The sequence below is a fragment of the Phalacrocorax carbo genome, chromosome 26 (assembly GCF_963921805.1).
Source record: "Phalacrocorax carbo chromosome 26, bPhaCar2.1, whole genome shotgun sequence".
Taxonomy (NCBI): domain Eukaryota; kingdom Metazoa; phylum Chordata; class Aves; order Suliformes; family Phalacrocoracidae; genus Phalacrocorax; species Phalacrocorax carbo.
In genome coordinates this window covers 1,138,507-1,155,618 of record NC_087538.1, presented here as the reverse complement: position 1 = coordinate 1,155,618, position 17,112 = coordinate 1,138,507, and the positions used below count along the sequence as shown (strand labels likewise).

The 17,112-nt window shown below is 56.1% G+C and overlaps 2 protein-coding genes and 1 long non-coding RNA gene across 4 annotated transcripts in view; 2 read left to right on the top strand and 1 right to left on the bottom strand.

Moving 5' to 3' along the window:
• Positions 1-17,112, top strand: part of LOC135317692 (uncharacterized) — a 177,500-nt gene that overhangs the window by 32,729 nt on the left and 127,659 nt on the right. The window lies entirely within an intron of this gene.
• The window catches only part of LOC135317445 (uncharacterized), a 194,490-nt gene that overhangs the window by 154,941 nt on the left and 22,437 nt on the right, over positions 1-17,112 (top strand). The window lies entirely within an intron of this gene.
• The window catches only part of LOC135317688 (uncharacterized), a 123,494-nt gene continuing 111,906 nt past the window's right edge, over positions 5,525-17,112 (bottom strand). The window contains exons 1-5 of one of the 2 annotated variants that reach the window (XM_064474117.1): positions 9,482-9,680; positions 9,020-9,121; positions 7,862-7,969; positions 7,080-7,224; positions 5,525-6,442 (exon numbers count right to left, since the gene is read on the bottom strand). In XM_064474117.1, coding sequence (XP_064330187.1) covers positions 6,040-6,442; positions 7,080-7,224; positions 7,862-7,969; positions 9,020-9,121; positions 9,482-9,551 — 828 coding nt within the window. In that variant the 5' untranslated portion in view covers positions 9,552-9,680 and the 3' untranslated portion in view covers positions 5,525-6,039. Of the gene's footprint in view, positions 6,443-7,079; positions 7,225-7,861; positions 7,970-9,019; positions 9,122-9,481; positions 9,681-17,112 lie in introns of those variants that run through there. The other variant, XM_064474116.1, reaches the window with a different exon arrangement.

Sequence of the window (17,112 nt, the reverse complement as noted above, 5' to 3'; positions counted from 1 at the left end):
CACGGGTTTATTTCAGCTACGCAGTCAAAGGAAGACGAGCGCAAGGAGCAGACAAGAAGCTGCACCTAGGTAGCACGCCACGCTTGCCTACTCAGCGAGTCTAGGCTGCCACCCAGAGAAGGAGCAGATGTTCCCAGGGGGAGGGGGGTAACCTGAGGGTCACAAATGCCCACGGGGATTGAAAGCCAGAAGGGCTAGGACAGTGCGCTGTGCCACCTCCTCTTCCCTGTGGCTCCCCGAGTTCCATCATGCCCCAGAACCTTCCTTTCAAACAGTATATTGGACAGAAGCGCAATACAGCTCCAAGGAGCTTGCTGCTTCTGCGAGCCAGGAGGAGGCCAGAGGCCGCTGGACTCTTTGACCCATACTCACCCCTGGCTTAGAAACGCTGTGCAACCCCCAGCCCCCCACGCTGGAGAAACCACTCACGTAGACAGCCACGTCCTTTGGAGCTCTGCAGATACTCTCTCCAGGGAATGTTGTCCTGAAACGTGGTCCATGGTGACTGCTCTGGGAAGGATTGGCACAGACAGCTTGATGAAGGCTTGTCCCCGACTTCCCAGCAAGGGCCAGCACTTTCCCACATGGTTTTCAGGCTGGAAGGAGAAGAAGAAACTACGTTCACATGGAGAAGGGTGCCCTGGCTCTCATTTCTGCTATGACCATCACAGGATTAAGAACTGATTTGGCCAAGCAGCTCGGCTCTGAACCGCAGACAGTGCCTTCGGTTGGACCCTGCGGGTACCAAACAGAGAAGCAGCGTGAGAATTCATGGGTCACAAGAGCACGTCAGTGGAGAAGCACTTGCATGGCAGCGAGCTGGGTGCGCTGCCTGAAGAAGCTCTCTGGCCTCTCTCGGTGTGCAGCAACTCGCCAAGAACAAGCAAGGGATGGTGCGGCTGAAAGGCACCGGCCCAGGGCAGGTGGCAACTAGGGTCCCACCTGGACGAGCCTTTCCTGTAAGGAGAAGCCATTGCTCCCCCCATCCAGTCCCACCTCCTCCCACTGGCACCTGCCAACTCTTCAACTTGTGCAGGCGGCTCAGGGGCAGTGCCAGGACAGCCTGCAAACGCAGCGTGAGGCCCTCCAGCAGGGCAGGCTCTCAGCACCCGCTTGTGCTCACTAAGAGCCCCCGTGAGCTCACGCCCGAGACCTCTGCAGGCACCTTTCCCACTCTGCTTCCATGCCACGCTGACAGTTTGCACGATGACTGGGAAGACACAGCATGCAGGACCAAGCGACCCTGTTAGAAGCTTGCACAGAGGACCTGGGGCACTCCGGGGGAGAAAATACTCATTTAAATTAAAAGAGCTGGGTGTTGGCTTTGCAGCGCCTCTCTCTGCCTGCGGGCATTTGCTCAGTGGGGGGGAGGGTGGGGGGTTAACGCATCCCCTGCCCACCCCGCGGGTGGCTGAGCTGGGCTGGGGATGGCTTATGTCCACAAACAGGTATTTTTACATTTAAGATAATATGATTCTATTTTTATAAAAAATAGATTTATTTTTTTACAAATAAATATTTTGAAATTATAATATTTGTATTATGTATATGTCTATGTATAATATCATATACACATACACACAGACATAGATATGTACCTACGCATCCCACCACAAATCCACACAGGGAAAGGGAAGGGGGTGTCAGGAGGGACTGGGATGTGGGAGAGGGGTGACATGACCCCGGGGCCCAGGACTCACCGCAGTTCCTGCTCTCTGCACTGCCAGGCACATGGCACAGCTCAGGCACTTCTGTCTCTCTCTCTCTGTCTGTCTGTCCCTGCCTCCCTCCCTCCCTGTGCTGCAGCCCCGCTCACCCGACTGCCTTCCACCTCAGGGCACCCACGGGTGCCTCACAGCTCGCACCCCACGAGGCCGCCCAGAGGCACAGCCCAGGGAGGCCGGAGCGGGGCCCAGGCCCAGCTGGCTGCTGCCAGGACAGGCCCGGGGGCGGCCTGGGGCTGCGGGACAGGCCTCGGGGCAGGGGCTGGGGCCGGGGCAACATGGCCGCCCGGCAGCCCCTGCCCCAGGGCTCCAGCTCCCAGCATGCCCCGGGGCGCGCCTTCCCGCCGCCCGACCCTGCGCGGGCACCGCGCCCCCAGCCCGAGCCAGCCGCCCCCCCGCAGGCCCCACGGCCGCCCCCCCGGGGCTGCGGGACCCGTGCCACAGAGACCGAGAAGGCACCGGGAGCGCGCAGGGACAGAGACGTGGCAGAGGGAGCGGGGCAGGGGGACAGCGGGGAGAGGGGCAGAGGGAAAAGGCAGCGGGGAGAGAGAAAGGGGGAGGCCGGGACGCAGAGCGGGACACAGGGCGAGGGGAGGGCGGGAAACGACCCCGAGAGACTGAGGCAGAGGGGCTGTGGGTCAGGGCAAGGAGGCGCAGAAGGGCACAACAGCCGCGGCCTCCAGGGTGGAGACGCAGGAGGAGCAGAAGGGGCCGGGGAGCAGGACGGAGGCCCCGAGAGCAGCAGGGCCGGCCGAGCGGGGGATACAGGCGGGAGAGAGGGGACAGGCGGCAGCACAGAGGGGAAACAGGCGGCCAGGACACGGCGACAGAGAAAGGAGAAGGCCAGGGAGCGGGAGAGAGGTGTAGGGAAAGGAAAACATAGCAACAGGCTGTAGGACAGACAGGGAGGAGTTAGAAAACACAGGCACGGAGTCAGACAGGGAAAGAGAGAAAGAAAAAACCAGTGATGGGAGATGGGAAGAGAGTAAAAGTAGCAGTTCTGGGCAACTGCCCCATTTCTTGATCACTGCCCAGGAACTGCTTGCACCGTATCTGATCGTCGCTCATGGGCTCTTCCCTGAGCCCGTCTGACCGTACGCCAGCAGCGTGGCGTTATAACCGTGCCAGGCGCTCTCCAGCACTCCCTGACCACGACCACCAAAGACCTCTCTCTAACAAACCACCAAGTGCCTCCTCTTCATAAGCGAGCCACCAAATGCACACACAAGCACTGCTCTCTGCCAGGAGAGCCCTCGCTAGCAGGTTAAATTAGCAATCAAGACTGGCAAGCACGCTTGACAGCAACACTCAGTTCCAGGATGACAAGACATGTAGATAAAATCTAGCCACTGCTTCACACCAGGAAAGTGATAAATGCCGGTCTTTTGCGTTACGCTGACATGAATGTTCATAACGGGAGATAAAGGAACTGACCGGCCTCCAGCTGCGTATCAGTGACAGCTGCTTCCAGCTGGTTCTTTGACTCAAGGCTTACCTGGCCCACGGAACTGCTGGATCCTGCGGAGATGAGCATGCCGTTCTCGTCCTTTAGGAAGCTCCTCTGAGACCAATAGGCTGGATCAGAAGCAAAGGCTTTGCTGTGCCCTGGATTCCTAGGGTCACTCACGCCTGTGCTGTCGCTGTTCACAGAAGTCACACACCTGCTTCCCGCATCCTTCTCTCCCTGCCTATTAACATTACAATTGCAGCATCAAACTACCAGCAATCAGGCTTTCACTAATAACTCATGGTCTAGTCTGGGTTTAAACCAAGTTCATCCGCAAGGCACAGCTTCATCTCCTAAGCACACTAGAGAAGATGCTGAGGTGGGACGGCTTGTAGCTGTGGCTCATCTAGCCTAACCCACAGCCCAGGAGTTAATGACGTATGCCGCACTTTAGCTTTCGTCGTGCAGAACAATCCCTAGAGTCACACAGATGCAGCCTGCTTGATTTCTGGGTGCAACAAGCCCTCAAATACCAGCTGTGTGGTTTCCTAAGCACAACTCTGTTGGATCGGTCAGCTCCAAAACTTAAAAAGCTCAACTCACCCCAAAAATGTTAACTTGCGCCCCTCTCCTGGTTTGGAATATCCACACAGCGAAGCACCACTGGAAGCCTTGTTCACCAGACGGTTGCCGGACAAACCCCGTTGTGACACAGAGCAGCAAGTCAACAGGAGCACAGGCTGCACAAAGTCAGTGCTTGGCAGCAACCTCATCCAGAGCAGGAACTCCACTGGCAGAAAACCTCTTGAGCTTCCGCTGGACTTAGGAAGGGACTTCCTCAAGCCTCTTTCCTCCACGGCTACCCCAGCAAGCAGCAGTGGGGCAGCAGTGGGGCAGCGCTGCCCGGCTCCCCTCCTGCACCACTGACAAGCAACACAGCAGGCACGGTGCAAAAATCAGCCTCCACCAATGGCCCCGAGCGATCCACATCAGAGATTCAAAAGAAGGAACGGCGCAACGAAACCACCAACAGAAACACACTGGTTACTACCAGGGCGGAGCAGCCGGCATGGTGTGTGCTATCCTAAAGCACTCTGAGCATGAGGGACACAGTTTCACCTCAAACACAGCAAGTGAAATCCACCTGAGGTGGCACCCCAGCGCCTCTCAAGGGAGGCCAGCCGTGCGGCCGTGTAGCCGAAACAACCAGCCAGAGAGCGCAGCGTGACCACAGCAGTGCCCAGCGCCTTACGAGACGCACTGCTGGCGCTGCTGCAGGGACAGGCCTTGTGTCCACCGGAACAGAGGCTGCTGTCAGCCCAGCGGCAGCCGCCAAACCCAAAAGAACCCTTACACCTGGTAGCATTGCCCCAGTCCGGGAACAAACCCTAAATCCAGAGGCGCCCCACACCTGGCTGCACCCACCAGACCTAGCAGCAGGCACCTGACACAGCAACGCCCCCAAATCCTCAAGTTTCCCCCAAAATTGGCAGCAACCAGCAGACCCAGGCACACCCCCCAAAACCTGTCGGCGACCTCCAAACCCACAAACACCCCCAGACCCAGGGGCACACCTTAAACCTGCCAAGAGTCCCCCAAGCCCACAAGGAACCGCCAAACGCAGAAACAGCCCCAAACCGGGCACCTTTCCCCACACCAGGCAGCACCCCCGAAACCTTGCGGCACTGCCGGCCCCAGCGGGGTGCAGCCGCCCCAAGCCTGGTGGGGGGAGGCCAGGCCGTGGCAGGGCGGCGGGTGAACAGAGTAGGCCTCCGTGCCATGGAAGCAGGTTCAGCAATGGCTGAAACACCGCTTTGGTTACAAATCCAAAACTCGGCACCGTATGGGCTGCGAGGAAGAAAATTAACTCCATCCCAGCCCGAACCAGAACAGACGCTGTCTCCGTTACGGCTTGATAGCAGCTTTCTGCCGCTCTGTCGTTTATTGACACCGTGGGCATCCACATCCCTGCTTGCCCCGATAGGAAGTTTGGCCCCAAACTGCTGAATCCCTGGTTTTGCTGCTGTTACAACGCGCACAATTGTGCTACTGACCTCTATTTATTGCTGTGCCATTCTGCTGAAATTTACGCTTGACCCCTGAAGCTGTTGCTCAGGAGTGTGTTACAGAATCATAGAAACACAGAATGTTCTGAGTTGGAAGGGACCCACAAGGATCATCAAGTCCGGGATCATCCTGTCCCTGCACAGGACAACCCCAAATTCACACCACGTCTCTGAGGGGGTTGGCCAAGTGCTTCTTGAACATCGCCAGGCTTGGCGCCATGACTGCCTCATGACAGAACCCCCGGGTCCCTCCCCACAGAGCTGCTCTCCGGCCTCTCGTTCCCCAGGCTGTCTGTACATCCAGGCTTGCCATGCCCCAGGTGCAAAACCCAGCACTTGGCCTTGTTGAACTTCATATGGTTGGTGGTTGCCCAGCTCTCCAGTCTGTCCAGATCCCTCTGAAGGGCCTCTCTGCCCTCGGGAGTGTCAACAGCTCCTCCCAAGTTTGTCATCAGCAAACTTAATTAGCGTTCCTTCAAGTCCTGCATCCAAGTCATTTACAAAGAGATTAAAGAGTACCGGCCCCAAGATGGATCCCTGTGGAACCCCGCTAGTGACTGGCCACCAGCCCCATGTAACCCCACTGACGAGAACCCTTTGAGCCCGACCCCCCAGCCAATTGCTCACCCACCGCATTACGCGTTTATCCAGCTGTGTGCTGGACATTTTGCCCAGGAGGAGACTGTGAGGGACAGTATCAAAAGCTTTACTGAAATCCAGAAAGATCACATCAGCTGGCTTCTCTTGGCCAACTAGGTCCGTGACCTTGTCATCCAAGGAAATCGTGTTTGTTGTCACTCCCCTATTGGCCCTCGCATTCACCGTTGCTCCCCAAATCCATATCCTGGCGGGACTGCCCCAGGCCCTTGCAGGAGGGCTGGAGAAATGGGCTTGGGGGGCGAGGGGGTGGTTGCCGTTTCTCCGGGGCCCGGAGGGTGCTGGGCCGGTCCCGCAACACCTGGCTGGCTGAGTTGGACAGCCATTTGGGCCGGGGCGGAGGCGGGCGGGCCGGGCGGCCGTCCGGGCTGGTGGAGGCTGGTTCCCCGCCGGTGCTCCGTGGCTGGTGGGCCGCTTTTCCAGGCACATGTGACGGCTGCTGGTGTTGGGTCCAGCTCTTGGAGGTGCTGGGGTGGGCAGTCCAGGTGTCCGGGTGTGAGGGGCAGCTGCTGGTGTCGGGCCGGGCTCTCGAAGCTGCGGCGAGGCGCCTGCGGAGAGAGGAGGCTGCTGAGGCCCCGCCACGGCTGCGGTGCTGGGTGGGTGGCGGGGCAGAGCTGCGCGCCCCATGGCATGTGGGCACCCGGCTGCACGTGGGAGCTGTGGGCACAGAGAGCTCTGTGCAGAAAACGGGGCACCCCGCGCCCCTCAGCTGGGGCTCTGCTCCCATGAGCTGAGAGCTGGGAAGGTTGCTCACCACAGCCTGGCTTGCTGGGATACCCTGGCCAAGGTGAACCTCTGGAAATTACAGCATCACCTCACAGGGTGATTTCTGCTGCTGGGTTCCCTGGCAGGGAGATGTCGCTACTGCAATTCTCACTTTCTGCGGCAACGTCATCCCTCTTTGTTTTCCTGCCTGACTTTGCTCTGCCTACGTCTGTTGCTGGGTCTGCTCTTGTCCAGGCAGGGTCACTTTTAACTAATACTTGCAACAGTAAGGACACGTTTCAGAAAAGAGGGCCCATGGGTTGAGAGGACAGTTAGAACATCTCACAGCAGAAACCTCAGTCCTGTTTGGCCAGTAACTAACTCGGCACGCCAGAATACCCTACCTCAAAATGCTTCGTGGCTAACAGCAGCCATCTAACGCAGCAGTTTGGCTGCACCTGCCCCCCGCCACCAACTCACCGCCTTCTCTTCCTCCACAGGCGGATCACACAACAGAAAACCATCCCAAGCAATATGGAGCCCACGACCGCCACGGAGCCTTCTATGCAGTACTTCTGGAAATCTTTTGGATCCATAGCATTTCTGTTTCTCGTGCCATCCACGCCTGGAGGAAGGATTCTGTGTGTTAGTGTGTCCTGCACACTACTGCTCATCTCGCAGGAGGCCTGACATTGCCAGGAGATGCTCATTCTCGCTTTGGTAGCATCTCTGAGCCACGGAACATCCTGGGGCTGCGACATTTCCTTGGCTTCAGGAGAAGCAAAGGAAGCTCCCAAGGTCGTTGCAAATCAACACACTCTGGAGCCTCTCTTTCTCCTCGCAGCTTTGCTTACGCTCTGGCATGGCCATAATCCAGTTTTCCCAGTGTCACGGGTTTGCTCCCCCTTCTTGGTGATCCTTCACGTCTGCACACACTTTCCTTTGTGCTCACCCACCTCCGCTTTGCAAGGCTTGCTAGAGCTGCTGCCTGGGGGCTCGCTCTGACCCTTTGGGAACACTCACGAGGCCATCAGCAGAGGGTTAGGAGCGAGTGTGTCTCTGGCACGCTGACGGCAATAACCTTCACACCCCAGAGATGGGAGTCACCCTCTCAGAGCCGCTCCTGCCTTCTTTAGAACACTTGCTCTCTACTAAGAGTTTGGCTGCTGACATGGTGTGCAGTAGCGAGAACTCGGGGAAGAGCCTGCAGACACGCAGAGATTTTGACCTGTGGCCCTGGATGACCAAAGGACAGCAATTACCTGGCACCTCCACTGACTGAATTGCCCCTCTTCTGTCATCAGAGACTGGCACCGCGTGACTGCCTCCTTCCTGAAGCGCCTCATTCTCCGCAGTCTCACGGTCCATCTCTTTAGAAAGAAAGCGGGTCAGTTTAATTAGGCATAATTAGATGTAAACAGACAGCAAATCCCAACCTGCTGAAAGGCTAGGGGATTGCATGCGATCTTGTTCACATTCCACTGAGTGCATTTCGGGCAAAGGGCAGGACGACGGTACATGACTCCCTTCAGAGAGGGCAGGAAGGTGCCGTAGCAGGTTCAGCCGTGGAAAGAGCCCTTCTGAGAAGCACGTCCCACCGTGCCAACTCCATCGCACGGTAAGGCTATCAGGCACACGTGGTGGGCTGAACCGCAAGCTCTTGCAACCATGTTCTGGGCACTTTCACGGGTGGCGGTGAAGAGCCCACAGTCCCCCAAGACACGAGGAAAACCACAGCCAAGGTATCTAAAACACAACTGGAAACAGACAGCCAAACCATGCGAGACTGAATTCACAGCCCCTCATTTTAGCTGCCTTCAAGGTGGGCGTCCCGCCTCAAGCTGCCCGCCCAGCTCCCACCTGTCCCTGACTCCAGGGGGTCACTCAGAGTCCTCAGCCATCAAGGAGAACAGCGGGGCTGGACCGGCTGTGAAGCTGGGGCTGCTCCCATCCTGGCCAGGGGCTGCCTGCAGCGCAGGCAAAGCCTGCCGGTCTCAGCCACCCCAAGCTGCCTGCGCACCCTCTCTGCCGGCCAAGGGCACCCTCCCCTCCGGTGACTGGCAGGGTGCCGGCCCTCTCGCGGCTTGTCAGGAATCAGCTCCTCGGCAAGTCCCTCACGCATTCAAGGCGTGAGCGCTGCCCATCCCTGACAGCTGGATACCAACCTCTGCCCAGTCCAGCTCTGACCGCTAGGGGTATAACTGGGGCAACAGCTCTCCCTGGGGCTCAGCTTGATCCACAACTGGCAGCAGAGGCTCTGGGCCACTCTGTGGCTCACCAGCGCCTGCAAGGCGTGAAACTGAGAGTCACCGCAGTGAGGCTCTGATCAATCCCTTCCTGCTGCGTAGCTACGGCCGGGCCAGACAGGCATCAAACCCTCAGCTTCCCAAGTCTTCTGCTTAAGAGTGATATATACCCACCAAGCGCTGCCTTGTCCAGGTCCTTCAGGATTTCCTTCAGGACTTCTGATGACCGCTGGGAAGACTTGCCTCTTTCAGCTTCATACTTTGCTCTTTGGGGACCTTAACAGAAAGTAGCATGTTAAACTTCTCTCTGATAAAATACTGAAACAGAGTGCTTAGTCTGTGCAGCCAGTCAAGACTGACTACTCACCCCTGCGATGCCAGGGGAGCTCCAGCGCGGGATGCAGCCCAGAAGCTGGAAACGCCCTCCCTGTACCCACACCTGCAACCAAACCCCCACAAGAAGTTCCCATCACACATTGGGATATTCACTGTCAGAACTGAAGAGGAGAACGTATGAGGGGATCGTGTAACCACGTGGCACACACGGCCTATATTGTCACGCCTGCAAGAGATGTCTCGCTCACATCTGGGCTCTGAGCTGGCAGCTCTCCAAGGAAGTCAAAAGCCATGACGTACCCATGCGATATCCCAGCGTGTCAGCCCGGGAACCCAGACGGGAAGCTGGATATCCATCGCCTCCAGCCATGTCTGTAAACACAGGACAGAGAAGCTCCCATGAACTATTTTAAGGCACTCCTTCAGTTCTGAACAGCAGTGAATGCAGTTCAAACGCAGGCTTGCTCCATGGCACTCGTCCCTCCCTTCCCCCTCAAGAGCATCGTGCCCTGGGCTGTGGGCTGGGGCTCTGTGTCCCATGGGGACCTGGGTTCACCCAAGGAGAGCACTGCAGGGCTAGAGCAGGAATGCTCCCACCTTCCCAAGCGGGCATCTCCCGAGGACAGAGGTGCCTGAAGCTGAAAGCCAGGACCCAGCCAGGAGCGGCAGAGCCACGGCTCCCGGCACGACTGTCACCAGCCTGGAGGAGAAGCGCTCCCACGGGCTATTGCCTGGCCTCTGCAGAGCCACTCCGGCCCCAGCGTGCAGGCTGGGGAAGGCTGCCCTGGGGCAGGGAGGCACAGGGCCAGCTCCAGCAGCAGCTTCTCACCCCGTGGCACTGCTCCTGACCCCACCGTTCACCTGGAAAATGCCCCTGCAGTGGCCACGCACCCCTGCGCCTCCCCGGGGAGCGTCTGCCTCCAGCTGCCCGTGGACCTGCCCACGACTCACCTGCCCGAGCCTGGCCCTGCTGCTCTCCCAGCCCTGCCCCACCACCACCCCAGCCCCGCTGTCACCCCGAGCAGCCGTGGGCGCTGTGCCACGCTGCCAGGGTTGGGGCTGGACCTTGCCTGCCCACCTACCTAATCCCCACGCTCGCCACGGAGCAGCCCCGACCTGCCAGGCTTGCAGGGCCATCAGGAGCAGGATAAATAGGTGGGTGGGGGCCGCGGCCCCCCGCGCCTGCACCATGCTGCTGCCGCTGCTGCCACAGCTGGCACTGCTGGAGCGGTGCCTGCGGCACAGCACTGCACAACACGGCGTGGCACAGCGGGGTCTGTGACCTCACAACACATCCACGCCCCCACGGCCACGCCCTGGGCACCCGCCGTGTCATCTGACGTGCTCCGACAAGATCTTTCTGAGTCAGACTCCACGTGGGCCTTAATGGGATCCGCTGCCTTCAGCCAGCACAAATTCAGCTGTTTTCCAAAGGTGTTCCTCCCCTTCGTTGACAGGCCGCACAGCTTAACCTCTTTCTCTTTACATGCCCATACTGTTAACCTTGACCTTGGTTTTACTTCTTCCTAATTTATTGGCCAACCCAGCCTTTTGAAAATTCAATTTTCCAAGAAAGCAACAAAGTCAGTACTTTGGGATTTTAAAAAAGCAAGCAGCACATTTTGTGCTGTGTCTATAGTATGTAAATATTGTGTGAATATATTTCAAAAACACCTGTCTCTGTCTTTGAGATGAGAAGGATGCTTAGGGAGAGTTCTTTATCCTTTTGGCTTTCTGGGTTAAGAAACTGATTCACTAGTTAAGCATCAATTAGTTTTGATTTAAGTAAAACACAGCCTGTCTTCTCGAGGGCTGCTTCGGGAACGTACTGGTCCAAGAGACTGAAAGATTAGCGTGGAGGGTGAGCCACCGATGGCCGATATGTGTCACAGTACAGTACTTAAATCATCGTTTTTTCCATAGCTCACCCTTTCTGTTCTCTCAAAACGTGAGGCACCTGAGCAGCACCAACCTGACACAGCTGATGCTGTGACCCCGTGCCTCAGGTCACCTCCAGGCAGTAACAACTTCACAGCAAGACCCAATTTCAAGGAAAAGGCTCACCTCTGCAGAACTGCCCGCGCAGCACAGACCCTCGGGTGGTCTCATCTTCCCCAAGGGCCTGAATGGTCACCTCGGGAAACTGCAGCAGGCTGCTCGTTACCTGAGCCGCGAGGTCTCGCATTCTTCACTCTAAATAAAGAAAAACGTGCAGAAAGAGACTCCTGACAGCCAGAGACATTTCTGAGACTGACAGAAGTTTCATCAGGTTGCCGTGAATAACCTCCCGTCCACCTCCTGCAGCTCTTCTCCTGAACAAAACGGCGCTCAGGGCAGCTTTGGATCTCACAGCAGAGCAAAGGGAGAATCCTTTGCCTTTCTGATGCCTACGAGGTCACCAACAAAAAGGGACGCCGGGGTATCGACAGGATAAATCACAGGGGAAAAAAGCCCAATACACTGAGGTCAAGACTACTCACACAGGTTAGTACGATGCGATCTGAGACAAATCACAAGGGCACTCAAGGGCAGCGCTGACAAGGAAATACAAGTTATACAGATGGGCCTGCTGTGGGGAAAGGTTATGCTCTGAAGGCCGGGCAGTGGAATCGGCTGCACTGCCAGCCCCAGGCACGGGAACTCTTTGAGAACATGTTCCAGTACCTTCTGCCAGCAGGAAAAGCACGAGCGCGTGACACACGGGACGCGGCCGTCAGGGTCCCGCACTAGGCACAGGGCAACGTTTTGATGGAAGTGCTTCATGATCACTCATAGAATATGTTCTACTAGTAGCAAGGTGGTTGTAAGAAAAAGAGTGAGCAAGTCTCTTGCAGCAGGGCAGCTAAGAGCAGTCAGGAAACCTCCTCACCTGCCGTGAGCCGCCCCGAGTCACCCTGCCTTTGCCGCTGCCTCCCGCGACAGGCCAAGAGCACAGAACTTTGTGTGGCCAAACTGCAAGTCACGCTTTAAGGACTTAAACTAACTGGGGAGACCGGAGTTTAACAGCAAACCACTCACCGCCCCAAACTCCCCACCAAGCCAGAAATCCTTCGTCTCTGGTGGAAAGCTCACACCCTGACACAGAGCAGTCCTGTCTACAGCGCACATCAGATGTGCTTCTCCGACCAGTGCCACTGGCAAGAACCATCAGGTAAGGAACCCTCCGACATCTGGACCCTTCAGGTGACTTTAAAGTTAGTCGTGCTGCCGTTATTAGCAGCGGACAAAAGCATGTGAAACTGCCGGCGCATCAGGCGCGCCCAGGTTCCCCGAGTGAGCCAACGGGCATCTGAAACATTTTTTTTTCTAGGCATTTGCTTGGCAATATGGAACCAGGGAGGTAAAACCTATAATAAATTATGAGCAATATATATACTGATCTGGTTACCAGGATGTTGTACTTGCATCATTCCGCTAAGTTAAACCAAGGATGACTGGGAAATCAAAGCAGTGGGAAAAGAGAGAGAGACCGGTTAAAGGCGTGAAGCCTCTCCTTTAACAGACAGGTCCAACACTAACTGCGTTTCTGCTCTCTTTGAAACCACTGACTACAACCACATTCCTATTTCTGTCAGCAGTCAGATTAGTGTAAATCGCCACAGGCTTACTCCATGCTCAGGAGTAAACCAGAATCCAGCCTCCCAGCTGGATCCTATCCCACAGCGGGCTGGGCACAAGCGGCCAAAATGACCATTCTCCTTCACCCTGGGAACTTAGGACTCCCATGGTTATTCTCCAACACGACTATTCCTGCATGCAGGAGCTGCAGTCCCTCTCCAACGCGGCCAAGCTAGCAAAAGCTCCTCAGGTCACTCCTGAAAGTGTGCTCTGTTGCACACTGCTTGGCGTACCTGGACAGGCGGGCGCAGGCGCCGAGTGTCTCAGGGCAGAGCGCACACGCAGCCGTCCCGACAGAGGCAGAGCCCAGGGAAGACAACGTTCCCAGCGCTCCCACAGCGCCGGCCCCTCGCAGCACCAGTTCCAGAGTCACGGAGTCACAAGGGAGAGAAAGGCCTTCCGGAATCCCTGGGGGCAGCTGGTCCAGCCCCTGCGCAGGCAGGGTCCCCCAGAGCAGGCTGCCCAGGGCCAGGGCCCGGCGGCTGCTGAACCCCCAGTGCTCAAACACACCCCTTGCAAACAGCCGCCCGACGAGGGGAGCTGCGGAAACGTTGGCAGCCCACGCGACAGGCCCCGGGGTTTGGGGACTCGCTCCCACCAACTGAAGTATCCTCTCCTCCACACCAGTAAAACACCACCCCACCAGCAGGGGCTTGTCACCATTCTTCCTCCAAAGCTCTGTCCGACGGCTCACTAGGCAGAAGACACAAAGTTAAGGGAAGCCTGATTAAGTTCGTTTCACTGCCTTAAACCAGCAAAGCCCAGGCACGTGGAAGCAGGAAAACGAGCTGAAGCAGGCAGGGAATGAGGAGCCGCCCTCAGCAGAGCAGGACACGGCACCGTGTGCCCAAACGCAGGTGACAGCTGCCAGCCAAGGCTGACACAGCCACCCTGACTGACGGGCCTAAGGCGGCACTTGAACCACCGCGCTCAGCCCCACACCCCAGGCGGGGGGTCAGCGGTGCCGACAGGATTAAGTCCTGACTGACTCCCGACAACAGACGCTGACGCTGACTGACGCCAGCCAGCTGAGTGCGGGCAGGCGATGCTGGCCGACTGACGCTGGCCGACTCACTCTGGCCGACTGACGCACGGCTCGGGGCCTCCTTCTGCCCTCGCACCTGGGCATCACCCCTGATGGAGCTGGGCGGGCAGAGGGGTCCCTGGCGCGGCCACTCATACCTGTCGGGCAGAGCTCGGGAAGCTGGAGAGGCCCCTGACTAGCAGAGGCGCTACTTAGCGACACGGAGCCGCTACTTAACAGCAGCTGAAACATCAGTGTGCCCTCAGCACTCTGCCAGCGACGCTGAAGGACATTAACTCTATCCCAGCTACAACCGGCACAGCTCTGAAGTTTTTAACCACCTCTCCCGTGGAGAGGAGTGTGGATTAAATGCCCAGCTCCCCGTTGGCTGCAGACCACAGGAAGGCACCAGAGATGGCTCTATAATTTTGTGTGAGGGAAAGGGCTGGGGACAAACCAAACGCGTTCGATATCTAATACTGTAATCACCTGCGCAGTTAGGCTCTCTTCTCAAACTCCTCCTTCCACCCCTCAAGAGGATTTAACTACATAAGTAAAAAGGGAAAAAAGCTTCCTGCCTTTTTTCCCTTTAAGTGAGAAAAGTCCTTTCCTGTTCAGGCTCTGCTTAAGTCTTAAATAGAGCTGGTGACAAAGTAATTCCCTGATCTCCTCTTTCTGCTTTCAGAAGATCAGATGTGATGTTTTGAAGTAACAACCGTGGGAGCTGCACTTACATCCGTCACAGGAGCTGTTTCCACAGCAGGCACTAACAGCGGCATCGGACATTGTATCTTCACAAATGAGACACAACAACTCATCTGGACTAGGATCACCAGAGCAGGATGAGGAGGAAGAAGAGGGCGATGGCTCCTCTGGCAAAAAGGGAGGCTTTTCCTTCTTTCCTCACACAGGAGCTTCCCTGGAGGGGGAGAGGGCCTGGTGGGAGAGAAAAGTTTAAAGATGGCTCAAAGAAAACTCTTCCAAGCTTTGGATTTTATCAAAGGAAGAGAACAGGTGGAATTCTTCTCACTCCACATTCGCCTTCTAAAACATAGGCCTTCAGATTAAACTACTCTTCTAGAGCCACAAGACCAGAAGAGGGAGGGGGGAACAATTTTCCTGCTGCAGAACTCTCCCTTTCCTTTGATCAAGCAAGAAATTAGCTCAGACCAGAAAAATAACTTTTTGACAGCTAGAAATCGGGTGAAATGAATCCCACCTCTCCTTTGCCAGGCGGCAAATGTACATTGCAGGCGCAGCACCAAGTTAGTCTCCGATCAAGTTCGTCTCTGAGTGATTACATTTTAGAAAGGGAAGGAGCCTGTGTTACAGCTTCTCCAGAAGGAGATCCATGGCAGCAAAACAGAAGTGCTACCAAGCGCAGTTTAAAACAGCCGCTCCTCTCAGCACACAGGAGTGTTTTCTTAATTTACAGCAACAGGAAAAGTTCCGTCTCTTCCACACACGGGAGTTCATAGAAGTCAGAGGGGGGGGACATCTCAGTCCAGCGGCAATTTCTTACGTTTTGCAAGGAGCCTTTGCAACATCAAACAGAACCAAAACGACCTCTCCAAGAGAACGACTCCGCTACAAACACCACCAAAATGCTTTGCAGAAATACACGTTCTTAGCACAGCACAGGTTTAACCAGCTTCCAGGGGCATGAAGACGGGGACCACCCTACTGCAACATGAGACAGTATCACAGATTTTAAGATTAAGACGCAATGACAGTGCTTCCTCCCCCGTCACTACAGGCGCTGGCCAGTTCGGTTGCATTGCCACTCACACTTCTGCGCGTGGTTTCTCTTGTTCACTGCTCGGTCAGTCCAATTCATTCCATACTTACGCAGGAAGAGCTGGCATGGTGTATTTCCCACTGCTTGTCAGCACGGCACCCTTTGGGTTGGGATCTTTCCTCTCCACCATGGAACTCCACGGAATTCCTCTGCTCTTTCTATCTCTGGGAACAGGCTCAGAAGTTTTGTCCTGCTAAGAAAAGAGGTGCAGACTTATCTCGTCTGAAGAACCACGTTTAAAATGACATTTCCATGAGTATTTGAAGCAGCAAAAGCCTCTCACCCTCTCATTTTACCCAGCATAAGTGTTGCTCAACTAAAATACTCCTTTGCCTCAGTGAACAGAGCCGGGATGTTCCAAAGGCTTGGGCAGGGTTTTGAACTCACTCGACATTCTTTGGCTTAACTTCAGGTTCCCTAAGGGCGAAATACCCCTCAGCTCACCATCCACTCAGAGAAGGGGCACAAACCCGCTCCTCCTCCAAAGCGCAGTGCAGAGTGAGAGCTTAATTCCCTGCTCTGGATCCGTCCCTGGGGAAACTCCTATTCGCCACCTGGGTACGAAGGTTGGATTCACGCCTCACGCACACACCTTCAGTGAGTAACGTTCAATGGCAGGAATACTCAGCCAGAGGCTTGGGCAATTAAAACACGCAGCTATTCAATAGGTGGGGCCAGCAGCAACATCTTGGTTTTGTACGAAATACTAAAAACCGTGAACCGTCATTAAAGGACTTGAAAACTGAAAAAATTTCCAGCAATATTGAAATATAGACCTGCAAAAGACCGGCATTTATCACTTTCCTGGTGTGAAGCAGTGGCTAGATTTTATCTACACGTCTTGTCATCCTGGAACTGAGTGTTGCTGTCAAGCGTGCTTGCCAGTCTTGATTGATAATTTAACCTGCTAGCGAGGGCTCTCCTGGCAGAGAGCAGTGCTTGTGTGTGCGTTTGGTGGCTCGCTTATGAAGAGGAGGCACTTGGTGGTTTGTTAGAGAGAGGTCTTTGGTGGTCGTGGTCAGGGAGTGCTGGAGAGCGCCTGGCACGGTTATAACGCCACGCTGCTGGCGTACGGTCAGAGGGGCTCAGGGAAGGGCCCATGAGCGACCATCGGATACGGTGCAAGCAGTTCCTGGGCAGTGATCAAGAAATGGGGCAGTTGCCCAGAACTGCTACTTTTACTCTCTTCCCATCTCCCATCACTGGTTTTTTCTTTCTCTGTCTGACTCCCTGCCTGTATTTTCTAACTCCTCCCTGTCTGTCCTACAGCCTGTTGCTGTGGTCTCCTTTCTGTGAGGGACCCGTGCGAGCTGTGAGGCACCCGTGGGTGCCCTGAGGTGGAAGGCAGTCGGGTGAGCGGGGCTGCAGCACAAGGAGGGAGGCAGGGACAGACAGACAGACAGACAGAGAGAGACAGAAGTGCCTGAGCTGTGCCATGTGCCTGGCAGTGCAGAGAGCAGGAACTGCGGTGAGTCCTGGGCCCCCGGGGTC